Source organism: Arachis hypogaea, chromosome 20 (genome assembly GCF_003086295.3).
Source record: "Arachis hypogaea cultivar Tifrunner chromosome 20, arahy.Tifrunner.gnm2.J5K5, whole genome shotgun sequence".
Classification (NCBI taxonomy): domain Eukaryota; kingdom Viridiplantae; phylum Streptophyta; class Magnoliopsida; order Fabales; family Fabaceae; genus Arachis; species Arachis hypogaea.
Window position 1 is genome coordinate 140,192,733 of NC_092055.1, and position 26,946 is coordinate 140,219,678.

At 30.1% G+C, this 26,946-nt stretch overlaps 3 protein-coding genes and 1 long non-coding RNA gene across 12 annotated transcripts; all 4 read left to right on the forward strand.

The window, feature by feature from the left end:
• The first annotated feature begins 2,829 nt into the window (after positions 1-2,829).
• LOC112784237 (plant UBX domain-containing protein 1) lies at positions 2,830-7,121 on the forward strand. Its single transcript, XM_025827386.3, has 7 exons — positions 2,830-3,077; positions 4,551-4,647; positions 4,746-4,820; positions 5,241-5,308; positions 5,481-5,610; positions 5,805-5,909; positions 6,682-7,121. Exons 1-7 carry the CDS (start codon positions 3,012-3,014, stop codon positions 6,879-6,881), a joined length of 741 nt encoding a protein of 246 aa, XP_025683171.1. The 5' UTR covers positions 2,830-3,011; the 3' UTR covers positions 6,882-7,121.
• Positions 7,122-8,646: 1,525 nt separating this feature from the next.
• LOC112782331 (glucose-6-phosphate 1-dehydrogenase 6, cytoplasmic) lies at positions 8,647-19,055 on the forward strand. 9 transcript variants are annotated; one of them, XM_025824682.2, is made up of 17 exons: positions 8,669-8,786; positions 8,958-9,032; positions 9,573-9,786; positions 9,896-9,981; positions 10,304-10,370; positions 10,482-10,668; positions 11,561-11,715; positions 11,796-11,864; positions 12,098-12,156; positions 12,400-12,436; positions 14,271-14,342; positions 14,633-14,780; positions 16,773-16,868; positions 17,645-17,715; positions 18,317-18,432; positions 18,503-18,548; positions 18,702-19,055. In XM_025824682.2, the coding sequence occupies exons 3-17, from the start codon at positions 9,613-9,615 to the stop codon at positions 18,870-18,872; spliced, it is 1,554 nt and encodes a 517-aa protein (XP_025680467.1). In that variant the 5' UTR covers positions 8,669-8,786; positions 8,958-9,032; positions 9,573-9,612; the 3' UTR covers positions 18,873-19,055. The 9 variants fall into 9 exon arrangements, with proteins under 9 accessions (XP_072086286.1, XP_025680468.1, XP_025680472.1 ...); XM_025824684.2 differs by having other exon boundaries at positions 8,682-8,786; positions 9,583-9,786; XM_072230185.1 differs by having other exon boundaries at positions 8,647-9,032.
• LOC140182787 (uncharacterized) lies at positions 15,472-16,551 on the forward strand. Its single transcript, XR_011878911.1, has 2 exons — positions 15,472-15,710; positions 16,019-16,551. It is a non-coding gene; the product is annotated as an uncharacterized lncRNA (long non-coding RNA).
• A 1,132-nt stretch (positions 19,056-20,187) lies between the features above and the next one.
• On the forward strand, positions 20,188-21,573 carry LOC112784447 (large ribosomal subunit protein mL54). Its single transcript, XM_025827648.2, has 2 exons — positions 20,188-20,379; positions 20,898-21,573. The coding sequence occupies exon 2, from the start codon at positions 20,907-20,909 to the stop codon at positions 21,297-21,299; it is 393 nt and encodes a 130-aa protein (XP_025683433.1). The 5' UTR covers positions 20,188-20,379; positions 20,898-20,906; the 3' UTR covers positions 21,300-21,573.
• Positions 21,574-26,946: the final 5,373 nt, after the last annotated feature.

The following is a 26,946-nucleotide window of genomic DNA, read 5'->3' on the forward strand; positions in this document are numbered from 1 at the left end:
TTTTTAGCTTTGCTGTGTTTTAGGGAGGCTCTTCATATTGCAAGTTCGCGTCAAAAGAGAGATATCGTCATTGAATAGTTGTCCAAGATGTTTTTCTTGTCAGAAATTAATTTTACATTGTATTTGAGATTTTCCGAAAACTCAGCTTGTATGGCATATGTTGGATATTTCTTGTCATCCTCTAAATTTGAAAAACTATTTCTTGTATCATAACATAGAGTATCCATTCAAGTTCTTTTTGAAACTTTGGTGTACATGGTAACTGTAGTCTGTAGAAACGGATTTACGTTGGGAGTGTGGGAGCAAGTGCCCCATTAAAATTTTATAGAGTTATATGTTGTATAAAAGATAAAAATTTATTTGCCTCTCCTCAATAAATAAATTTGACTTCGCTTTAATTTTTTTAAATTTATCTTTGTTTTCATAATGCATAAAAAAAAAAGATCTCACTATTTTATAATAATATCACATTGATTATAAAAATAATTAAATAATAATAATAAAAAGATAATTAAAAATTAACTCAATAATTTAAATTTAAGTACTAAAAGCATACTTTTTTTATGCTCTCTAAAATTCTAATTTTCTTCTCTTGTTGTTCGTTCTTGACTTTTTATCTTTTAGTAAGACTCATTAACTTCATTCTTTAATTTCTCTTGATTCAATTAAAGATTTATTTTTATTTATATTTTTTAATTTATTCAATTATTTTGTATTTTACTCTATAGTTATGTTGTTGTATATTTTTTATTACATGGTTAAGTATTATTGAATAATAAGATTCATTAGTAATTTAAATTTTGAAATATAATAATAATAATGAACAACAAAGAACAGTTAAAATGAAAAGTAAGACCCAAATATACGAATATCTATTGATGTTTCTTCTTTTGAAGTTTGCTCTAATTTTGTTAGTAATAACGACATTAATTAAAAAAAAGTTTAATTATAAACATTATAAAGAGTCAATTTCATAATTTTATAAAAGATAAATTTTTAACCAATTATTTAGTGACATATATAAAAAATAAAATATTTAATTGTATTAACAAAAAAAGAATTATTCAATCTTTTTAAAATATAAAATTTAAAAGAATAAAATTCTAAGTTATATGTTATTATTTAAATTACTATATAAGTGTTTTAATTTATTAGTTAAATAGCTAGAAGATTAATTATATTTTATAATAATAAAATATAATTATAAAATTATTATCATGTTATATATATTTTGCCCTCACTAATAAAATTTTTTGGATCCGTCACTTATGGCGAGTAAGGAATAATGGCATCGTTAATCTTCAAGAAACTTGGCCTCAGACAAAAAAAAATGAATGATCTGGTTTTAGTTTTAGAAAATAAATTTAGGAGTATTTTTGAATTACAACATATGTCCCTCCCTTCTATTCTAAGTGGTTCTTGAAATTTTTCATACTTTTAAGATTGATTGATATGCTAATTATCTTGATTCTGGTGATAGTGTTGGTTTTACTTGCGTCATCAAAAATTGTAATGAATGTTGACAAAATGGGTGTTTAAAATGATTGAGAGTAGCAGTATTCTTCAAGTGAAATTGTTTGTTATTTGGAGATGTTATCTCTTAGCCTAAAATATGTGTTAACGAGATGTTTGTGAGATGGATTATGTGGAGGCGTTTAATCTTATTACTAATAATCAAAATGCTTTTAGGTTTATTGATACATTGATGCTCAAAATAAGGAATATCATATATTCGAATTGGCATGTTGATTTTCGTTTAATTACGAGAGATGTAAACTCAGTGGTGAACACAATAACAAAAATATGATGAAATTACAATTTTATTAAGTGGAGATTTTCTTTTTTTAAAAGAAATTTGAAAATTGTTTTAAGTGGGACTGCTCATCTATTTAAGTAGTTTTTAACCCTTTTTGTTAGCTTATTTAGTAAAAAAAATGACAATTAAGTCTTGAAAATTTTGATTTTTGATTAATTAATTTTTGAAAAAAAAAATTTAACCCTCTAAAACAGTTATTGACAATATTAATTTATCACGTAAAATTTAAAATAATATTTATATATATTATTAATTATCGTGATGTATTTATTTATAAAAGATCATTATATTTTACTTATTTTAGTAAGATTCGAAATAAATAAAAAAAGAAAAATATATATCACATTATCTATTAACAAAATTATATATATGTTTATTATTTATTACCGTAAAAAATTTAATTAATATTTTTTTAAGAATTAGTGTTTATTTGGATATCATTATTTTCATAAAAAAAATCTTTTTTTAATAAAAAAAATATTTTTTATTTTTTAACGTGTTTGACAAATTTCTAATAGTAAAAATAAAAGTACTAAAAAAATTACCAAGCCCTCATACTTGACTTGAGATGGCTGTGGATTTGAAAGAGTTGCAACTCTTATGGAGATTTGAAATTGGTGATCAATCAACTCCTTGGTAATTATTCAGTTAAAAAGCCTGACCTGAATTGATTCCATACTATAATTACGCAAACAAAAAGGCTTATTGGGTGGCTTGGTGATGTGACCATAGAGCATGTCCCAAGAAAAAATAAAAAATATTTTTTTTAAAATGCTGTAATTTATATCTTTTTTTAAAAGATATTTTTTCTTAAAAAAAATATTTTTCATATAATAAATAAACAAAAAAATACATTTATATTATTATATTTAAATATAATTAATAAATAAAAAAATCTTTTTATATAAAATATCTAAACACAAAATTACTTTTATTTTTATATAAAATCTTTTAAAAAAATAACTCAAAAAAATTTTTTTTTTTTATAAATTCACCCAAACCGACCCTTAATTAGTCCGAACTCTCCGAAGCTTAAATTGCTTCAGAATATAATTGTCGCTTTAAACTATATAAACTATACTTTTTTCCCTGTGCGAAAAGTGTACGCGTGTGACGAACAAAACTCAACATATCCGAGGAAGAGAAGAACAATCAATTGTGATTTCGTTCTCCACTTCACTCCTCCAAGTCTCTGATGGTCATTGATGCCTTGTCTCCACTGAATCCTAAGCGGAGAAGGTTCACCAACGCTTATTCCATGGTAACTCTCTCATCCTCCTAAAGATTCTTTTCTTCTTTCTTGCCTCATGATTTTTTTTTTTTACATTTCGCTGATTTCAAGAATTTTTCCTCTTTTTCTTTCTTTTTTAAGCTTAATTTCTAGTTTTTCTTGATTTTCTAATCCAATTGATTTATGTTACGATCTGGCTTTGCTTTGTTTTTTGCCCATCGTTGTTTTTCTCACTTTCCATAGGTTTGTTCAGAATTCTTTTCATTTAATCCTCAAAATAATTGTAATGAACAAAAAACCCTAAATTGTTATCCACAGAGTGCAAAGTTTGTGAAAGAAATATGAATGGTTAATGGTTTAGTACTTTATTTCAAAGTTTTAGTTTTGAGGCGATCTTTTTGAGGGTTTTTTATTTATTTATTTATTTATTTTAAATCATCCTAATTAGATAGCCAGATAGCTTTCTAAGCAAAATACCGGTTATGATCTATGAAGTATTGTTGTATTTCCATGAATCACCATTCCACCTCTTTGAAGTTCTTGATTGAAAAAATCTGAAAATGCCTCTTTTAAAGCGAGGGTGTATAGATTATCTTATAGTGTATGATAAGAGATAGGGATTGTTGTATCTTAAAATACCCTAAACTATTGTTTACTTTATGTTAGTTTATTTTTTTTCTGCTAATGGTTGGTGCAACCCACTCTCCGCTAGCATGAAGTTTTGAACTTCTCACCTTAGCTAAGAAGAGTCAAATCTGAATTAATCCATAGCCCTTTGTAGCTTCTTTCGTTCGCCTTGATTTCTTGGATTTCCTGAATGATTGGTGTTGGTCAAATTCGGCTTCATTTGACATCTCATGTCCTTCAAACCTTATGCTTAATTGCGAAATTCAAATTGAAATTTTCCTTATTGGTGCCTGTAAATGGGGCATTGGGGCTGTGTCCTTAAGTTTAGTCGGTAATAGGACTGCAATGCCTATTGGCTATTGTATGAAATTCGTTCATGGTGAAAATATGGGTGTCCTAGGTTCTGTTCTGAATGCAGACCACCATGCATTAATATTTATTCAAAATCTATGATTGGCCTTATAATATTGAAATGAGAAAGTCTAGGGGGCCAACAGATTTTGTAGTTTTTAGTCATCAATTAGCCATCAATGATGTTTTTAATGGTGTGAGATTGCATCTAATGGTGTAGAATTATTCAATTTCCTTTTGATGGTTGAGTGCTGGCCAGAATTTAACAAAAGTGCTGGCCCCCTAGCACTCCTCGATTGAAATAATGAATTAGAGAATCCACAATTCACTTTTCCTATTCTCTGAAATAATTAAGATCTTTCAAATCATAACTACTGTTCCAATACACATGTATCACAGCTATCATTTCTGAGTTTAATATACTGTGCCAACTTCTTGTACAGTCATTATTTTGACGATGTTTGATTGCTTGCTCAATTTGCTGTTTTTCGTCTGTTCTTTCTGAATCGTCTTTTATGGCAACAGGCCAATCTTGCAGATATGAATGAAAGGTTTGGGCGAGAGATTCGTGTTTTTGAAACGTCACCAGTTTCTCCATCATTAAATGCTGCACCAAGCAACGGTATATTTTAGCAATTACGTGAATTTAAACCCTCACTAATTGACTTTTCTATATATAATTTTCCTTTCTTAAACTTATATTTTGTGATGGTTTTCCAGAAGGAGATGAGACAGATGACTTCTATGAGTTCACCCCAGAAGACTATTACCGACTTCTAGCTACTAAAAAGGAAGGTAACAATGATGAAATCATTTTATGACTGAAGAAGTAACACAATAAAATAAGAAGTTAAACATAAGCATTAATTTCCATATTTCTCATTATAGTTAAAAGTTTATCTAATATATGTCAAAAATTGAAAATTTAAGAATTAATGATTAGTTGATGATCAGTATTCCATTTTACATGCCCCATTCATTGGTCATAAGTACTATGTCATACTGTATTTTTTGTATTCCAAAAGTCCACTAAAGAAAATTATATTATTCCACCTTTTGTAACTATGTGTTCTGTTTGCACTTGATGATCAATAGTGATGAAAGGGAAATATGAAATAATAACCTAACTACCTAAGTACCTTACAAGAATTGCACACTGCAATTTCCTTGCTGTGATATTGTTATTTAATTATATTAATGATTAATGATGTGCAGATAAATTATTGAAGACTCGAAAAATCCGAGAAGCAGAAGAGGCAGCTCGTAGGTCAAGAATAACGAAGGTAATGGCTACCTTCTTTTTAATGGTAGAGAATTTTGGTTAGTTGCCTGTATAGAAAAATTTTTTTTTTGTTTTATCCCAAAGAATCTTAAAATTTTCATGAATATTAAAATTTAATTCATATCAACAAGAGTGAACACTAACAAGTCAGTTGTATTTGATCTTGTTTGTAGGCTGTAATTCGAGTTCGTTTCCCTGATAATCACACATTGGAGGCTAACTTTCACCCATCAGAAACCATCCAGAATTTAGTTGATCTTGTGACTAAAGTGATTGCGCAGCCGGAGCAGCCATTTTATTTGTGTAAGCAATAACGAATTGATCTTCTATATATGATTAAATCTTGAATGAGTTACACCGATGGTTTGTAACGATCTGTAACACAGTTTTTTAAGGTCTCTCAATTTCTTTACTATCAGATTAGCTTTTCCTAACATCATCTCCTGTTAAGTGCTAACTGAACTGAAACGCAAATCATATGCGCTTTAATTATGCAGATACCACACCGCCTAAGAAGCTGATCAAAGACATGTCTCAGGATTTCTACACTGCTGGTTTTTGCCCTGGTGCCATTGTGTACTTTTCGTACGAGGTTCCAAAAGGTGTGTTCCTATTGTTCTGACCATTTTCTTAAACATTTGTGTTATGATTTTACCACACAATAATTATGCAAGTTCTATGTGATCTTCCTTTTGTCCCCACTTGAGTAACCGACCACATAGGACAATTATTTTGGTAAACCAAGAATTTGGTTTCATTTCAGACATGTAAATTGAAGTGGTTATTAAGATCAATATGTATGGCTTGTGCATTAGTTATCTTTGTTAAGAGTTTTCTCATATAGTCATATGTATCTTATATTCCTACTCTAACTAGCAAATAAAATGAATATTGCATTTAGAAATATTAGTTTGGCGTTGTCCAAAGTTTTTCCGCATCTATCCAATCATTTTATTCTTACGCATACAGTGAGGATTGCATGTAAGATTTGTGCAATTTAAATGACACTAGCGTCTATGCTTACTGCTAGTTAGCTTTAACTCCTATATAATGGGGTGTACAACTTGTCACAAATTTGATTACCTATTCTATATCATTAGGAAATTGAGGCGAACTTTTCAATGGCAAAGAGGAAGTTGAGAGAAATTGATAAAAATTAAGGAATAGAAAAAAGAAAAACTTGAAACATGTTATAAATGAGAAAAAAAAAATTATTTTATTTTAAATGTAAACTCAAAAAAATGTGAATTGATGTGCACTCCTTAAGTTTTTTCTTTTTCTTGATTTAAATTTTTAGTCATTTAAGGGTTATGAAAAATTTAATCCTATTTGGTTTGTTCACCTCTCTTGATTCCAATGGTATGTTGTAATTAGGTGATAACACTCTCGTTGGCTCCTACTTGAGTGAAGATATCATGGCCTTGAAGGATTTACATGTATCTGCTGATCAAGGTCAGCAATCACAGCCTGTGCAAGTGGAACCAGAGTCTGTAGTGGCACCACAACCTCCTCCTGTCGAAGAGCGAAAACCGGCTGAGAAAAAGCTTGTTAAACCAAAGTGGCTAAAAATGTGATATCATTGTTCCATACTTGCCATGGTTGTTTCTATAGGACAATTCACTTATGCTTAATTTTATACCATGTATAGTGGTTGTTCATTCTGGTCTTCTGAAGATACTTTTTTATGCCATGTTTTACTTTCTAGTCTTGGTATCGGTTGGGTATATGGATCTTAGTCAAGTGTATCATGCTAAATCCAATAGTATGCAGCATAGTTGTTTCATCTCTTTTAATTCACAGTATACCTTTCCTTACTATCTTTCTTTGTATTGTCATAAAGTTGTAGATAATGTTTGAAATACCTTGGTGAGAAAAAGTCTCCCATAGTCCCATGATCTAGTTATGTCCTGGTGTTAGGTTAATTCCCCTGATGAGAAATTATAAGATAACCCCATCTTATTGTTGCACAAGAGGTGCCTCAGTATTTATTTGGGGAAGGAGGAGAGGGTGGTTGAGAGAAATGTTGATGAAAGTGTCAAAGAATGAGAAAGAAGATGAAGGTGAAAAGCGGCAAAATTGGAAAATAAACTATTGAGTTGTTAATGTAGTAGATTTGGATTTGAATGGTAAGGATAAAATTGAAATTTAATTTACAAAGTTTGGATACAATTGAATTAAATTAAAAAGGTAGAGACAATTTTGAAATTCTAGACAAATTTTAAGAAAAATAAATATATTTGATCCGATTATAACTTATTTGTCAACATTGCTTTATATTATATATATTTTTAGGTAGCGTTTGTTTTCAGAGATTAAAACTTGTTTTCAGAGATTAAAACTGAGACTGAAAGATTAGGATTTAGTATTGTGTTTGTTTTTAGAGACTAAGACTAAAATTGAGGGATTATAATTTAGTATTGCATTTGATGGTTATAGATTGAAATTAAAATTTAAGTTCTAAGACACAATTTTAATTCCTTCAATATTTTTAAAAAATAAGGATATAAGGGACTGAAATTTTTTAAACGGATACTAAAATTTTAATATTTTTTTAAAAAATATTTCTATTTAACTTTTTAAATTCTAAATTTACTCCTCAATTTTTATATTTATTTAAATTAAACATAATACTGGAACATAACTTAATTCATTACATTTTTCATCAAATATAATACAAATATTTAATTTTGTCTTTATTTCTCAATTTCAATCTCTTAATCTTAGTCTTTCTTTCAAACGTAATTTTAATTTTTATATTAATTCTTTTCAATTCGCTTCTAAATTCTAAGTTAAATTGTTTAGTATATTAGTACTGAAATGATGCATTACGAGATGGATTTATAACAAAACACTTTTACAATTTTATATTAAAAAATTTTATTTGTTTTTTTAAATACGATTGACATTCGTATAAAAAATAAAAAATATACTTATTATTAATTAATTATATATTTTAATTATTTTTAAAAGTAAAAAAAGTGGTCAAATTCAAGTTATGGGATATATGTTTCTAAGTAATAAAAAACATTTAACCTATATTCCTACTTTCTAGTCTTTCTAACTAGCAATTTATACTTTATATTGTGAGTTTTAAATGGTTATAATGCAACGAGTAATCTTGAAGGCCGAAAAGATTATCCAAAAAATATATCTCGGGGGCTGAAATTGATATTTAATAGAGATAAGTGAAGCAGGTCCGGTCCAGTTTGGCAGTTTCGGACATTTATTACGGTGAACATGTTATATATAATTCAAATGTCATTTAAATTATAATTTATTAAAAAAAATATTTATTATTATTATTATTATTATTATTATTATTATTATTATTATTATTATTATTGTGGTGAAAAATTGACCTCAAATCACATCGTTAATACACACAGAAATCAGAACAAAATCTTATAGCCATTCTCATTTCTTCTCTGTTCGTTCCTCCGCTGCTTCTGCTCTCGCCGTCGCCGCCTGCGCCTCTCCGGGTAACCGCTCCGCCACCGCTTCTACTCTCGTTCTGCTGCTCGTGCTTCTCCAATCTTCACTACTTCTACTGCTTTGCTGCTGTTCTCGCCACCGCTCTTCTGTTTCCGTTTCTCTGGTTCGCCAGCTCACCTCTTAAACTTTAAAGCTTACATTTTGTGATTGTTTTCCAGAAGGAGATGAGACAGATGATTTCTATGTCTTCACCCTAGAACACTATTACCAACTTCTAGCTGCTAAAAAGGAAGGTAACAATGATTAGATCATTCTATGGCTGAAGAAGTAACACAATAAAATAGGAACTAAAAATATAAGCATTTGGATCTTTCTCATCTTTAGTTAAAACCTTATCTAATATAAGGCAAAAGTTGAAAATTTAAGGATAAATGATTCGTTGGTTATCGGTCATAAGCACTATGTCGTACTGTATTATTTTTTTTATTCCATAAGACTGCTAAAAGAAAATTATATTCTTCCACCTTTAGGAACTACGTCACTGTATGTAGTTATGTTGCTTGTTTTCAGTTGATGAAAATAGTAATGAATGAAAAGGAAATAGGAAACCGGGTAAAAATTATTATGTAGTTGTGTTCATGTGAGTTGATGGATAATTTAGTGAAAACTTTCTTTAGTTGTCTTCGTAGAAGTTGATAGTTGAAAATCATTTGATGACAATTTAGTCAAGCCTGTCAAATTATCTAACCATTCTCAACTATCAAGTTCACCTTAATTGCATGTGAGTCTTCACCAGAAAACGATAATAACCTAACTACCTAAGTACCTTAAAGGCTGGCGTAGATTGTTCAAGCATTCTGGTACTGTCAGAGAATGGGGTCAGGTCAATGGCATGTTGAAAAGAGGTGCTTTAGCAGTGAATCTCCCCAATCAATGGATCTCGAAAATGGACCTGAAACTGGGTCACTCTCCATAGTTGTGCTTGGTGCTTCTGGTGATCTTGCTAAGAAGAAGACATTTCCAGCATTATTCCACCTTTACCGCCAGGTTTTAATTCAATAGCCTCCAATTGTGTTGGAATGGATGATAATTTCTCTTTTTCTTGGTGACCTTTTAAACCAATAACGGTTATGAAGTTTGGCGGTTTCTTTTGTAGGGATTCCTACCAGTAGATGAAGTTTCTATTTTTGGATATGCAAGAACAATAATCTCTAATGATGAATTAAGAGAACGCCTACGTGGGTGAGGTTTATTTGAAAAAACTCGATCACTGTATTATTTTCCTTATCTAGAGTGGAAAAAATGTTGATGTAACTTGCTTCTTTCAGCTGATTCACAAATTGTAAAGTAATGTAAATCATTTGATTACTTGAATGAATAATAAAGCATATTTTCTTGATACTTATGTTTATATTAACTGAAATTTTTCAGCAAAGAGCTTTCTATGATTGTTATGTTGTGCATGCGCTGGTTGTTCTATTATGACTCAGTCACATTTGTCTTCCATACCTTCTTAAACTAGTTTCAAGTATAATAAATAAATGGAGTTGATTGTGACATGCAGCTATCTTGTTCGGGACAAAGATGCTTCCTCTGAAGAGTTGGAGGTTGTAGCAAAGTTTTTGCATCTGGTAAGCACCGGCCATTGTGCATCATTTTATAATTTTTGCCAGTCTTATCATAAAATTTACCCTTCTGATTGGTCAAGTTTTCATTCTCTTTTCCTCTCATCTTCCTTTTAGATCAAATATGTAAGTGGCCCATACGATTCAGAGGATGGCTTCCGTTTGTTGGATAAAGAGATTTTGGAGCATGAATCTTTGAAAACTAGTGCAAAGGGTTTATCTCGACGGCTTTTCTATCTCGCTCTTCCACCTTCTGTATATCCATCTGTTTGCAAGATGATCAAGACTTGCTGCATGAACAAATGTAAGATCTAATAATCTCTTGTTGGGAATGTGCTGCAAATGTTTTTGCAAGGAAAAAATAGGCAACCCTGTATGGCATAGCATAACCCCACTAGGGTGTAGTTCTCAGTCAGACAACTATTATATAGATTGAGAAGCAAGTCAACCAACACTAATCTCTTCTTCCGTTTGATTGAGTAAAATGTTAAATGTTGATTACTTTCCTGCATGATATTTTTCTAGATAATAGTGGAATTAAATTGAAGTTATTTCTATGTAGTGGGTTATGCTTTTGGCATTTGAAACTAAAAGAAATGAGAATGTTGTAGGGATGAGAATATTGCAATGGATTAGCAAAAAAATTGGACAAGATCGGGTTAGAAATGAAAATATCAAGAGAAATTTGGTCTGACACCTAATCTGATTTGTGAAAAAGATGGTAAAATAGGCCTTATACGATAAAGTAGAATAGATGAAATCCAATACCTAGAAAATAAAAAGAAAAAAAAAACCTGTAGCTGAAACCACTAATAGAGATTTAAATCTTTAATGGACAAGGTTCACTATAGGACATGATAACATTATTTCATCTATGCAACCGCCGGGTTTGGCAGTGGTTGTTATATTAAAAGAAATAATCTGATATGAACTTTAAATATGTCAGCTTTTCCTCATTGCTTTCTATTAAGTACCTAAGTAAAGTGGGAAACCACACCCTAAAAGCTAGTCTTTAAGGGGAAAGAACCACTCTCTCTAAATACAAAATCAAGCATCCCATACCACTTGATGGGAACTTTATGCACCTCATAATACCCAATTCTCTAACACTTTCTCATGTTATGCTCTTAATATTTTTCACTTGGAGCATCTACTATTGCATTTATTGATGGGTCACATCTATTTCAATTTTATAGCTGATGGTGGATGGACACGTGTTGTTGTTGAGAAGCCATTTGGTAAAGACTTAGAATCTGCAGAGCAACTCAGTACCCAGATTGGGGCATTGTTTGAGGAGCCTCAAATTTACCGTATTGATCACTACTTGGGAAAGGAACTAGTACAGAATATGGTACTTAATGATTACATAATAGCTTACTTCTTGTTTACTTCATGAGTTCCACCTGATCCCTCTTCATTTGACTTTGCCAGTTAGTACTTCGTTTTGCAAATCGCTTGTTCTTGCCTCTTTGGAACCGTGACAACATTGCTAATGTGCAGGTGAGAAAGTGCAACTTTGGGTTGAGGTTTAAAAACTTGAATGAAACTAAAGAGGAACTGTTAGTTGGGATTCACAATTCATGTTTTATAGTTTGTGATCATATCTATCAATTGTTAATGAACATGCCAAAATTCACCCCATCTGTCCATTGTTACCTTTTTCAGTTACTGCATTACCCAACATTGGTGTCACCATCTTAAACTTTAGATTGTGATTGCTTGCTATTTCGCAGATAGTCTTCAGGGAAGATTTTGGAACTGAAGGCCGAGGTGGATATTTTGACCAGTATGGGTAAGTGTATTATTTTATTTCAATTCTTTATATAAGTTATTTGGTTGTATTTTGTTGTGTAATGAGAATCCATGGCAATAATAGGTTTTCAAGTGAAGTGATGTTAAGAAAAGCAAGTTTCTGCATACATCAATTATTGCTCTCCTATATATGTCTATTTTTAGCTTTTTATTTGACATGATGTATATCTATTGTAATGATGAGAAAACTACAATTTATTAATATTCTACTTTATTGTGGCAGAATTATTCGAGATATAATTCAAAACCATCTACTTCAGGTGAGGCCTTTATTGTAGAATAAAGTAGATTTCATATCGCCATGGTGTAATGTTAAGCGGTTGCTTCTGTCCAATAATCAGATGCAACAATAGTGCTTAACTTCATTCCCCTCCATTCTTGGTATCTCTCTTGAGGATGCATTTGATAGAACAAAATAGTATTGGCACTTAAACTTCAATACTTTAAGTGTTGATTTTCAACCTTGTATTGGTAATGCATGAAGGAAATTCATATGAAGAGCCAAATGCGTATTTGGGAAAACTATTAAAAATTTTAAATTTAAATTTTATGTAGTACATAAATCTAAAAGGGTCTGTTTGAAACCTTTTGGAATTGGAATGGAATTGATTTGTAAATCAATTCTTTGTTTGGAATGGATAAAAATAGGAATTGATTTTATTTGTAAATCATATGGGTTTACTTTATAACTAATCTCAGATCCTCTCATTTTTGGGACAAGAATAGGACAAACGAAAGTTTGGGACAAAATTGACACTTGAACAGAGTGTTTGGGATAAAAGGGTACTTTACCCTAATTATTAAATATTATACTAACTGTAGATATATGATAGGAATCTTTGGGTTTTTTTTGGGGGGACAAAACAAGAAGAGTGATGAGGAACATAAGTAAGAAACTAGAATAAGTTTCAGGGAAGGGGTGATCTGAGTAACTTACTGCAATGTTTTTGTATTTGATATTATATGATTCTCTCCTCATTTTAACAATAGGGATTTTTACTTTCATGTAAATTTTGTGTCTTATTTGTGAACTTTATTTTGTGTAATTGTGTGCATCTCCTTACACTCTCAGTTTCTCAATTTGAATGGTAATGGGGATATAAATGATGCAGAGTCAAAATGGCTGACTTACCAGCCCATTCCAAACCCCCCAAAATAAATTTCCATGGGTCAAATGGACCTACAGAAATTCAATTAATATATGTTGTTAAAATTCTATGTACAATTGTTTTTTTTGTGGTATGTATTTGCAAAGAGAGAGAAAAAATGGCATGTGATGATAACTTAACAAACCGCTTATTGATATACTGATTTTGCAGTGGTGACAAGTACAACATAATCCACTTATCTGATGCCAAATATTTAATTAGCTCAATTTTAATCTCATGTTTTAGGGTTTTTTTTTTGGCCTTCTACATGAGTATAATATATGAGGCTTTAGTTGATCATTTTGAATTTTGGTTTTTTATGTATTTTTATATTTATGGAGGATGTATTTGTTATCATGTGCTTATTTATGATGTAATATATTATTTTACTATAATCTAGTTATTCTAGTTGAACTCCGGTTAAACTGGTTGGATGTAGCTTGGTAATCTAAATGGTTTGATGTCCGGTCTAGTATTAGGAACCTTGGTTTACATATTCCTCTATTTTATTGCTATTTTATACGATGGATCCAAGATATTTAAACCGCATGACTTGTGATATGGTATTATCTCCAGTTTTATCTCTAGAAACATTAAGTGTGTTGCTGATGGTGAAAAATAGTTTCATCATTGCATGTTCTATTTCTTTTTTTTTCCTTTTTATTTCGAGTATTAAATTAAATTATCAAAGTGGCACTAGGAATATTTCTAAGTCTACCTAAATCTTTCTCTAACCGGTGATTGGAAAACTTAATAATACTTTCTTGATGGACTTCACCATGCTTTTTAGTTTTGTAATAACAAAATTTTCATTTTAAAACCTGGATATGTCAGGCTTTAGTTCACACAGTAAGACCTATTAAATAGTCTCAAGCTGCTCCAGCATTTTAAATCCTACATTTATAAGCTGAGCATGATAACCTTGTTTATTTTCCTACAAGATCAGGTTTTTTGCTTGATTGCTATGGAAAAACCTGTTTCTCTCAAGCCTGAACACATTCGAGATGAGAAAGTGAAGGTTTGTCTCTTTCGGCTAAATTAATGTGGAAACTATAAGTATATTATTTTGTTCTGTAATTTATTCTGTCTTTCAGGTTCTCATATGAAGTAATCATGGTCTGTACCAACATTTTGCTCTCGTGTTTTCTGGTTTTATGTATTTATTGTGCATACTATTACTCAACTGCAGCAAAGTAGGGTATTTTTATAGTTAATATCTTTCCATGTTACACTTTTTTTTTGTTTATCTTGAATTTTTCGGTTCGTGTTCTAGATTGCTCCTCACTTTCTAGTTATTTGAAAATACAGGTTCTTCAATCAGTAGTTCCTATTAAAGATGAGGAAGTTGTCTTAGGACAATATGATGGCTATAGGAATGACCCAACCGTACCTAACAATTCAAACACACCAACTTTTGCATCTGTTATTCTCCGAATAGACAATGAAAGATGGGAAGGTAGGAGAATAACTCCAGCATTATTTTCTAAAACTAATTTGCATTACAAGTTTAGGAAATTCTCTTGGCCTCCCTTATATGCTGAATGTTTAGCAAATAACATAATGGTTGACATTCTCTTAGGGCTGTCTGCATGTATATTTTCTATTCTTTGGTATATATTTCTGCACATTTGATCAATTATGCTGCGTTTGTTTGATGGGACACAGACATTAATACATAGACACGATGGTATATGTCCATCGTTTGTTTGCTGAGACACAAATTTTTGAAGGACATGGTGACACACAAATATACATAAAATACATGTATTTGGTGTCCTTCAAAAAAGATGAGACATGGAGATACATTGATGAGACACAAATATTTACTCTTTTATCCTTAGTAATTTACTCTTGTCCTTATTCCATTGGTGATAATATAAGGGTAAAATTGATATTTAGTTTATACTAGTGTGTCTTGTCCAATATCACCAAACACAATAAAAAATTTGTGTATCTTTGTGTATATGTCTCTCTATGTATTTGTGTCCGTGTCAATGTATTTGAAAGACAATAAACAAACGCAGCGTTAAATCACAATTAAAGACACTGGTGGTGAGAAATTGGATTCTTTTAAGCTGTCTCATCGTTTATGGCAACAGGACCCATATCTCATTTTTTTTTCATTATTTGTATTCTTCATGGGGCAGTCAGATCTGGTAGTTGGGATCCGGTGAAAATACCCGGCAAGGGTAGTGGGGAAGCTTACATATAGTATGACAATTGACAAGTTGAGTCCAATGGGAGAATGTAACCACTGGTAACTGAGGTAGTGAAATTAACAAAAACAAAGAGCAAGACAAGTAAAAGAGTGAAGCAAAATGATTTCACTCAATTTGCGGACATAGAAGAAAGGAAATACAAGAAAGAAAAGATTATGGCTGTGATGGTAAGAGCCAGCCTCACTCTCCTAGCCTAGCCTTAATTCTTTCCAAAAGTCTGCCTCTCCCTCTCCCTATTTTGCTACTACTTATACTCTCCTCACTCCAATCGTGAAAATCTGTTAGAATCATCCCTACTGACCCTCTTTTACGTTTTTCCCACTAAATCTGTCATGATTCTCTTCCCTTGTCTTTCCTATTCTACCCTCCACTCTCTTCCTTCTAGTGTAATGTAAGGGCAGAGGAGAAAGTTGCTTCCCTTTATGATTGGAAGCTTCTATTCCTAATACTTCATTCTTGCTTGGGTATGTAACAGAGAAATTGGTGAGTTTGTCCTCTACATCAATATCCATAACTCCCATATACAATTGTGAGACATATGATCATAATGTGCGGCACTTTATTTGTTTGGCAACTCAACTTCCACAAGCTTTGAAGATGATGTTCTCTCCTTCCCAGTGGTAGAGGAGGCTGTTGGTATTGCTATAGACTGGAGCTGTGGCCTTTTGGGCTAGAATGTGGAAGATGAAGGTGCCAGAGAAGATTTTAGGTTCTTTGTTTGGCAGATATATCACAAGGTACTCCCTTTGGCGATGACACTTGGCAAATTCATATGGATTATGAAAGTTGCCTGCGACTGTGTTCGAGCGCGTTGAAAGTGTGGCTTTAGGCTTTGGAAACTTGATGGCAAGACCAAGAAATGTTTTGTTTCCTGGTTATAGATGGGAGCCTTTGGTGCTAGAGCCACTGCATTTGTTGTCTAATTGCGGTGGATTTGGTGAGCTTGACAGGCATTCATACCTACCAAGCCACAATTCTTTTTAAATAAAATGCTCTTGTTAGTTATAAGTTTTACCATCTTTTTTTAATCAATTTTTTTTTAAAGAAAAGAAAAAAAGAAGGTACATTTGAAGATTTTGTCTAAATTAAAAGCAAAATTGTTAAACAACTTGATAACAAGAACAAATGTGCATGTATTTGGAACAGTAAAATGTGTGACTAAATGACAATGATTCTGTCTCAACCATTTTATTAGTAGTAAAGATTATCACTAAACGTCTTTGTGTTAGGTGTTCCTTTCATAATAAAAGCTGGGAAGGCCCTGAATTCAAGAAAGGCAGAGATACGAGTTCAATTCAAGGATGTTCCTGGTGATATATTCAAGTGTATGGCATCGGACCTTTTTGTTAATTGGATTATTTCTCTTCAATAAGTGCTTAAACTTGGAGTTGCATAAATTTTCTTTCCCCCTTTTGGATAAGTAATCAGATATAGGCATATAGGCTGTAACTTTGGAAAATCAGGGTATTTTTTATCTTAAAAAAAAAGTATATTTGGCACTTTTATGAGTTTCCATTAGGTAACATTTTATACTGTCAGTGCATATAGATTATTTATAAATCCATAGCCACAACCAAAGGTAACAATTAAGAGGAACATATCTCTATTAGCCACTATGAATCTTTGACAAGGAACATAAATACATAACAGCTGCTACTAGCTTGCCTATATTCTTTAAGTATTTGATAATGGATACTGATAAATCTTTATCTTTTTGTTTTCACTGTGTCTTTTATTCCTGGGTTTTTATTTTCTTATCAGATACTAATTGAGTAAATGCTTAAATTGGTTTTTTAAATTTTACGTATAAGTTAAATTAGTTCCTCAAATTTCCATTGAATTAAATTAGTCCATGACCTATTCATGTTGTTTGAGCATGCTCAGTTGGACCTACATGAAGGATGCAACAAAATGAGTTTGACCATAGTTTTGTGGTGGACAATAATGTAGGTCAAACAACATGCAAAGGAAAAATGAGTTAGGGGAGAATTTAAAGATTTAATTGAGGGATCTATTTCACTCATGCATAAAATTTAAAAGGATTAATTTGAATATTTACTTAATCTAATCATCAGTTGATGTACCACTTGTCCTTGTTTAGGTCAAAAGCAGGGGAGAAATGAGTTTGTCATACGCCTGCAACCTGAAGAAGCTATGTACATGAAGCTGACGGTAAGTGAGTTCTTAAGTAGAACTGTTTGGTTACTTTATTACCAGATTTTTTATGAGAATCTGAGGTTTTGTTAACTAAGGAAGGTGAACTTAAGCATAAGAATGAGGATACTTGTTGTTTATATGTTGAATAGTATAAACCAAATGTGTTATCCATTGCACCACTGCCTGTAATCAATTTCTTTGCAGTGAAATTGAAGCTTTGATATATGTGTGTTTAACACTTCCAAATTATTACTTTTGTTCTACCTCTTGTATATGATAATGAAAAAAATACTAACATGTTAAATTTATTAAAATCTAGACTTTAAATGTGATATAATTTAAGGTTTAATCATTTTATATGTTCTTATAGTTAAAAATTTATAATTAAAATATTAACCGTTGAAGTTAAAAACAACAGAAACAAAATATTCTAAAAGTATTCAACCATAACAATGTTAATATGAAATTAGTTAAAAGCTTTTATTTACCATATAAATCTAATCTAAATATAAAATTTTAAATTAGAGACTTTACTGGTGAAACTATACCTCAGAGTAATTAAACCATAATTTAATGATACTTCTTGAAGTGGACTTACTAGTTCAATGTGTTGTAGGTCAAGCAACCTGGACTCGAGATGTCAACGGTGCAAAGTGAACTAGATTTGTCGTATCGACAACGATATCAAGGAGTAAAAATTCCAGAGGCTTATGAACGTCTAATTCTTGATACGTATGTTGCTTTTCCTACCTCATTAAAACGATTTGAATCAATAGTGATCTGATTGAAAATTTGTTTGCAGAATTAGAGGTGATCAGCAACATTTTGTTCGGAGGGATGAGTTGAAGGTAGATTGTAGGAGGATTATTACATTCTTTATAAACTATTGCAACCGAGTCTGTTATGAAATCACTTCTCTTATAAATTTAAACTAAGAAGAGGAAGAATATGAATTATTATATCTCTTAACGGATTGTTGATTCAAAACTTGGTGTGATCAGGCATCATGGGAAATCTTCACCCCACTTTTGCACCGCATCGACAAGGGTGAGTTCAAACCATTCTCTTACCAAGCTGGAAGCAGAGGTCCTGCTGAAGCAGATAAGTTGCTAGAAAAAGCTGGCTATGTTCAAACACATGGTTATGTATGGTCACCTCCTTCCTTAGAATGATTCAATGCAATAATTTTGCAATTTCTTATATTTGTAATCAATATGTTTGGGAAGATTCCATGACATAAAAATATTTTCTCCTGATGGGTTTGTGTCTCATGAATTTGAGTTGAACAAATATGTGCCGTTCAGAAGGTATGTGTAAAGTGATGTTTCTAAATTCAAAAGACAAAAATTCATGTAGCACTGTTTGTTACACTATCTTCTTAAGATTTAATTGATGCTTAAAGGTCTGATTTCATATTTTAATAGGAATAAATAAGGAGTGCTGGATTTTTTATTTTTAAATTTTATTATATTTTATATGAATAGGTAGTATTTAAAATGATAATTCATTAATCAAGTTAATTATTTTATAAAAACATTTTAAAATAAACTACAAATGATTTTTACAAAACCAAAACCGATATCATGTCCAAATATACAATTGATATAATTCCAGTTAAAAAAAATCATATAACTGACAAGAGTTGGGAGAAACAGAAGGTAATAAATAATACTGTGAAAAAAATTATTTTAATAAATAAATATACATTTTCTCATTATATGAAAAATATAAGAGAATAGCTGTTAAAATATAAAATAATGTTATATATACTATTCCTCTTTCTATTTTTTATTTATAGTATTAAAAGCAATTAATAAAAATTTAAAAAATGTGATCTTCTATGATATTAAAAAGATATATAAAAGGGATGTAAATAAAGTGGTGTAAATATTTTTTTTCTCCCTAAAATGTTTTGCATAAAGTACAGAGTTAAAGGATTTGGAATTTAGAATTAAAAAGTAAAAAATTGAAACAAATTATTAACTATTAACTATCATAAAAATTAACAATAAGGTTTAAATCAAAATTTATTTTTTAAAAATAAAAATAATCGAATAAAATTAAACATAAAAAATATTTTAAATTTTTTTTCAGTAATAAAAAGCATAGTAAACCACCAAAAATGCATTCGAATAATTTTTGCGTTGACAAAAATGTTTTTAAATTTTACTATCAAAAAAATTGTCTTCAAATAATTTAAAAACGTGCAAAAAATATTCAGTTTTGATCAAATGCATGTTCCGATAATAAAAACTGTAATGTAACTTATTTACCAATGTCAAAATTTCATTTACCACACAAAAAATTTCATTTGGCACATTACTTTTTTTATTAACATATAATATTATTTTTGTCATATTTTAATATTATTTTTACCGATTATAAACTTTAAAAAAATTTATAAATGACAAAATAATTTGAGTGTATTTTTTATGGTTTACCTAAATTATATCTGCTCTTGTAAAAAATCCAAATCGTTAAACATAGCAGAGATACCCTAGCAGGCCTAGCTTAGACACACAACCCCAAATCTCCATTTGCATCTCTTCTCTGCACGTTCCTCCGCTGCTTCTGCTCTCGCTGCCGCCGCGCGCGCCTTCGGGATCGCCGCTTCCAGTCTCATTCTGCTCTTCTGCTTCCGCCTCTCCGGTTTGCCAGCTCACCTTTTCTCGCTGCAAGGTGCGAAGTAATACTTTCTGTCATTTTTTTCTGCCTTTGTGCGATTTTTTTTATTTTTAATGGTAAATTTTATTATCTAATTCCCTTATATTTTTGTTTTCATTGATGTTCAATGTGTTGTTGTTATTGCTGTTGCTGCTAATTTTTATCGACGATCAATTTCTGTAAACAATTGCTGGTGTGGCTTCTAATACATGTTCCTCTGGTTACTGCCTCGGAGAATTGATAGTTGATAGTTGAGAACCGATAGATGATTTGACATGTTTGACTGGACCGTTCACATTTTAACTATTATTTTAACTATTATGTTTGACTATATACTGTGTTTATATTTTGTAGGATTTGTACTCCTTCTGAATTTTTTGTATCCAAACTCGAGTTAATTCATAAACTCAATGCATTTTACAATTTTAGAGTTTAAACTCATAAACCTGTTATGAGTTCACGAATTTAGCTTTATGATTCTAGTTTGGATAGGTAAACTCTCCAGCTTCCTCTGACTTAAACTTATCTTTCAGAAGAAAATCATGGCAATGAACCATGTTAGGTTAGTTAGTCGAAATCTTATTACCAAAGAAGCCTTTGGGGTTTCATTCCAAAGGACATTTGCCACTGGCAAAGCGAAGAAAGGATCAAAAGGGGGTGCCGCGGATGCACCCAAAGCATCATCTCTCAGCAAGGAAGTGAAGGCAAGTACGGTTGTAGGCGCCAACATTCTCAAGGAAGGCACCGATCCGAAAATCCAGCCTGATTCTGAATACCCTGATTGGTTATGGCATTTGCTTGATAAACGCCCGGCACTAAGTGAACTGCGTAGGAAGGACATCAATAAACTGCCTTACGAAGATCTTAAGCGCTTTGTTAAGCTGGATAACCGAGCAAGGATCAAGGAGAATAACTCTCTCAAGTCCAAGAACTGATTCAATGGTACATAGCAGAAAGTTGTGAGAATGACAGATCAGAGTTATATCCTTTTTCTTTTTTGTAGTGTTGTGGTTCCAGTCTTCTGGGATTCCTTGGAGCAATTGAAATGAATTACATGTGCTTAAGAGTTGCATGATGTAGCAATCTCGATTGGTTATACTTTTTGCTTTCCCCTGTGATCTTTTAGCAGATTAGACCCGATGAACTTTGATTGTTGTATTGGACTGAGGTATGTCAATAAAATCTTTTTTGGTAGCTTTGTTAGACCAATTAGATACTTGATTATAAATTTATAATACTTGTTCAAGAGAATTCGTGTAATTTCACTCAAATTTTTTATTTAGGCAGAGTCACTTGGAGAAAGATGAATGCATGATCATAGTCTTTGTATTCCATTTAGTGCCATTGTGGGAGGTTGATTTCTTCTTACAAGGGTAGCATGTTAAAACTTTCAAATTTGATATTTTAACCTATCTCTTAGGTACTGCAGTTATGATTAAAGAATGATAATTCTTATAGAATTGTTTAGAATAGGGATGAAGTGGTTGTAGATGATAACAATTTCACCCATTTTTATTGCATGTCAAGTTCCAAGTGTCAAAATGACCTTAAGTCCTTAACACATTGTTCACTGTATTTTGAGAAACATAAATTAGCGATGTTTCATTCCCTCAACCCATTGAACTAAATAAATGAGAAATCAAATACCTAAGAAGAGTGGAAACTTTTTTTATTTATTTTTTTCCAGACACGTTTAGACATATCTAAATATTATTACCTGTTCAACTTTATTTTTAATATGTATTCTTGAAATGAGTTTAAAAATAGTATATATTATTAATTATTAAAATAAAAAATATTTTAAATATTTTATATATATATTGTCTGTGTTACACCTCTTTCCTAGCTTCTTTATTGTATGTCAATCAGAAATGAAGTTTGAAAATAGAATTCAATAAACACCAATATATGTCAATCTCTCTATTCTTTCCTTTTTTTTTTTTATCATTTTTACTTTTAAGCTAATGTTCTGTTTCTTATTTTATTTCCACCCATTAAAAATGTTGAAATAAAATAATACTCTCTATGGCTATTTTTTTTTTTTGGGGATATTGACACTCTCCTATGGCTATGTCATTGTAACATGTAGTTGGGCCCTAGTCTTTGACATTATTGCCATCAAACTTCGTGGGTGGAAGCCACCATCTTCTGCTCCCCGGCTAGTGTTCTAAAGAGATTGGAAATCAAATGATATCTCACTTTTTGAACCTTCACTCCAAATGCATCATGCCATTCTCCCTTTTCAATCATCAACTTTGTAGGCCCTTTTTGTTTAGTCTTTATACCTTATTGATTCGGCTTTGTGAGCTATTTAAATATCTTAACTAACAAAGTGTATCACATACACATTTGTACAATGTTGATTGTGCATAATGTGCACAGAGCAATTATCATTCTTTTTATTTTTTGGGTAAGCAATGATCATTCTTTTTTGTAAAGTTTAAAATTATACATAAAATATCAACTATTAATCAATTATTATGTATAAAAATATATATTTGATATTTCATAAAAGAATTATTATAATATTATAAACAAGTTTAATTATTCTTCTATTACAAATTTGATTATTTTATTACAATAGATTTAATAATTTTAATGGTTGATTATTTAATTAAAAAATATATGAATTAATATTTGTAAATATATAATATATAATAACTACTTTGGTGGGTAATTTTTAGTGCGGATGATTTTTTTTTCCAAATTAACTGAAGAATTAATTCATGGAAGGCAAGACTCAAACGAGAATTAGGTTGGAGCCAAATTAGACTACAATAATTGATAAAAGCCAAAAAGGTGAGTGTATTTTAAATAAAATAAGGATCCCGTTAGGGAGATAATGGACTATTTGTACAATGTGTTATTGAGTTACAAAATGAACATCTCCTGTACTATCTAGAATAACCATTCGAGTAGTAGGGATAATAAACATCCTTTCAAAAGTTTAAATTGATTTTGGGGTTCACCAAGGATCGAACTCTTAATCTTTTGGATCTAAAGCTCTAATACCATATCATGATACTACTCATTCTAAAAGCTTCAGCTGATGGAAAAATGTAACACTAATGATTATATCTCTAATACTCCCTAAACCTTCATTGTACGCATTGTACAAATATTCCATTGGCTTCTCGCACTTTCTCATCAAATAATAACTAGAACCTATGTTTTTTGTTGGGTGCATCTAATCTAAATTAAATGTTACAATGAATAAGTACCTAACATACTAGAATTTCCCTTTTTTATCTTTTTTTTTTTTGAAATTTATTTCACCCTAGGTGTGGTCCCTTTCTGTAGTGTATAATAATGCATCCACATTATGAAGCATAACTATTCATAAATAAATCACAATCTTAATTAACCATGGCTAATTCACTCTCACTGCTAGTAGTGGTTGTGTGTTATCCTTCATGATCTTATCCCATGTGATATGTGAAGATATGGTTTCATTTCATTTCTGAAAACCCTTCAATTCACCACCCTCTACTAAAGCAAAGAAAGAGACTAGAATGAGGTAAAAGAGGGAGGCAAGAAATGAAGAAAATGATATTAGAAGGTGATGGAATTGGACATGACATGCATGCATGCATCATTGTTGTTATAAAAAGCAGGAAAATCCCTCTGCCCTATAAATGAAAGAAGAAAAAAAGAAGAAGCTCTTTTTGTAGTGGGGGGATGCAGTACCTATATGTTAAAAGCTTCCTTTTTCACATGGTTTTGTGCACTTTTTAGAGCTTTATAATGGACAATGGTTGTGATTCCAACACCATTGAATAATAATGTGAAGTATGGACTACTTTGGGTCACTTTTAGGTACCTAGCTTACCAGGACAGCTCACCAAAAATCATGTGCTAAGGTAAGGTGAACTGCTACCATAATCTGAAATGTTATCATCAGAAATGATGATAATTAGTGTTTAGAGTATAAGGTGATAATAAGATTTTTCGCAATTTTAACTTCGGATTAATTAGTCTAACGGAAAAAAAAGTACTAATATAATTAGGTTTTTTATGATAGTAAACAATGAATATGTTATGCCTTTTTATCAATTTATTATGTAAAATTTAAGGACAATGCTTATGTTTTTCATTAATTACAGTAACATTTCTATTTATAAAAGATCAACATAAAGATAACAATTTTTAGAGTGAAACTTCATTTGTTTTATTAGAGTTTGTAATAAATAGAGAATAATTGATGAGAGTTATATAAAAATTCAAAAAATAACGAATGTTTCACGGTCTAAAACGACATCGTCCCCATGTTGATGTGACAATAACGAGATACATCACTAGAGATAATAAAACACATAGTCAATTTTATTTTATTTCACACTATCTATTTATAGAAGGACATAACATGTCTACTATTTATTATATATCATAAAATATTTAATTGATACTTTTTATAAGGACTATTAATTTAAAATTAAAATTTTTAAATACTTAATTCTCATTTTACTCTAGAATTTAATTAACATATTTTTAAAAATATATACATTAAGACATTATTAATAGAAACTTTTTAATTTTTTTTAATCAATACATAATAAATATATTAAAATTAAAATTTTATGTTTTTTATTAAAAAAATAAATGATTATTTTAATAAAAAATTTTATGTACACACTAAAAATTAATTATTATATAATTGTGTGTAAATATATATTATTTAATTTATTTTTAATATATATTTTATAAGATGGTTGATTTAATAATTATATTTTTTTACAAATAGTAAGCTTTAATAAATATATATATATATATTATAAATTATAAATAGGACAAAATACCTAAATAAACCAAACAACTAATAATATTATATGAATGTCCTAAAGTAAATAACGTCACATAGAAAGTCTTTATTCATATTTTTATATAAATCGAATTCATCGAATTCGGATTAGCTCTTTTAGTGCTAAATTGAATGAATGAAGCAAATTTAATTTAGTAGGTAAATATAAAAATTGAAGCTTTTAAATTCGATCCACCAAGGGAGAAAAATTTGAAAATATACCCATGGTTTTGCATTCCTAGTAAATTAATTAATACCATTAGTTTTGATTTAGCATAAAGGTTTTTGGCTTCTAATAAATCGAATAGAATTAGTTCAAATTACATATCATAATAAATCGAATGAGTTAAATTCGACTTATAGGTGGTACGTGTCATAATAATAAATCGACTTCAATGGCTTTGATTTAGCATAGATATTTCTATATATAGAAATTGAATTTACTTGTTTTGCATTATATTTCACCAAACTCAAAACCACCAAAATCCAAAACCCAAAAAAACTAAGGAGATTTATACTATAAGATTCAAATTGCAAAAATAGAAGACGACCCGAATCGAATCTATCGGTTGGATAGAGTTGCCCACATTGCTGGTAGTGTCCACAAAAAGGTCAGTGAATGAGATTTAATTTATTTTTTTAAGAAATAAAGTCTTGTTAGTGATATTAAATCGCTTAGAACTTTATTAGACGTGTTATTAGAACTTAAGTAATTGTTTTTTATTAATCTTCTTTTCAATAATTTTAATTTTTTTACGACAAATAATTACTTAATTTATTTTTTAATTTTGCTCTTAATAAAAAATAAATTCACTTATAAATAAATAATGTGATTAAGAATAAAATAAAAAATATAATTAAATAATTATCTACCGTAAAAATTTGATATTATTGAAGAATAAAATTAAAAATAAAGTTTAACTAAATTAAACATTAAAGAATTTTAATACATTAGAGATAAAAGGTATAATTTATACTTTATTGTATATGTATCATTTTTTTTCGCAAATTTATATACTAGTCATTCTACAAATATTTCATGGTGAGTAAAAATCTCTAAGAGTAAAATTATAAAAAAAATAATTTATTTAGAATGAAAGTAATGTAATTAAGTGTAATTTACTCATATGTGATTAAAAAATAATTGAATAACTATGTACTGTAAAAAATTGATATTATTGAAAGATAAAATTAAAATTTATTTCTATGTATCGTTTTTATCCCAACGTTTTCGTTCTATTTAAGTCTCTAACATTTTAAAATTGTCTCAATTTTATCTCGCCGTCAATTCTGTTAACTGATTTCTAACGGCAGGATAACATTGAGTCAATTTTAAAATGTTAAGAACTTAAATATGACGATTTAAACCTTAAAAACAACTTTAAAACTTATCCCGAACGTTACGAACAAAAAGGATATTTACTTTTTTTTATTTAAATAATCTTAAAACCTTTTGTTTAGTAGATTGAGATAGTCATTCTCAAGAGTGACACGTCAGCATTCTCCAGTTGTCCCCCACGTTTCTAATAATGTAAGATGTAAAATGGTCAAAGTCAAACATTCTCTCATTTTTTAATGTCCATTAGTCTGTTTCATCTCTGCTGTTTTTGTCAATCGAATGGTTTCACTAGTAATAGTAATATTCTTTTGAGGTTTTTTACTCAAATAAAATAAAAGAGAATTTTTATTATTAAAGACTAAACAAATTTAAATATGAAAGAATTATAGGTGTATATATTATATAACATGAACTAACTCATCATGTGATTTGCCCGTATATAGGA

What these genes read in the sequence shown, in the direction of transcription:
- LOC112784237 (XM_025827386.3), top strand. Translation starts at nt 3,012, where the DNA reads ATGGTCATTGATGCCTTGTCTCCACTGAATCCTAAGCGGAGAAGGTTC. An exon ending in TCTAGCTACTAAAAAGGAAG is followed by an intron (nt 4,821 to 5,240) that starts GTAACAATGATG and finishes AATGATGTGCAG; the next exon opens with ATAAATTATTGAAGACTCGA. An exon ending in TTCGTACGAGGTTCCAAAAG is followed by an intron (nt 5,910 to 6,681) that starts GTGTGTTCCTAT and finishes TGTTGTAATTAG; the next exon opens with GTGATAACACTCTCGTTGGC.
- LOC112782331 (XM_072230185.1), top strand. Translation starts at nt 9,613, where the DNA reads ATGGGGTCAGGTCAATGGCATGTTGAAAAGAGGTGCTTTAGCAGTGAA. An exon ending in GGATATTTTGACCAGTATGG is followed by an intron (nt 12,157 to 12,399) that starts GTAAGTGTATTA and finishes TTATTGTGGCAG; the next exon opens with AATTATTCGAGATATAATTC. An exon ending in CTATGTACATGAAGCTGACG is followed by an intron (nt 17,716 to 18,316) that starts GTAAGTGAGTTC and finishes AATGTGTTGTAG; the next exon opens with GTCAAGCAACCTGGACTCGA.
- LOC112784447 (XM_025827648.2), top strand. Translation starts at nt 20,907, where the DNA reads ATGGCAATGAACCATGTTAGGTTAGTTAGTCGAAATCTTATTACCAAA.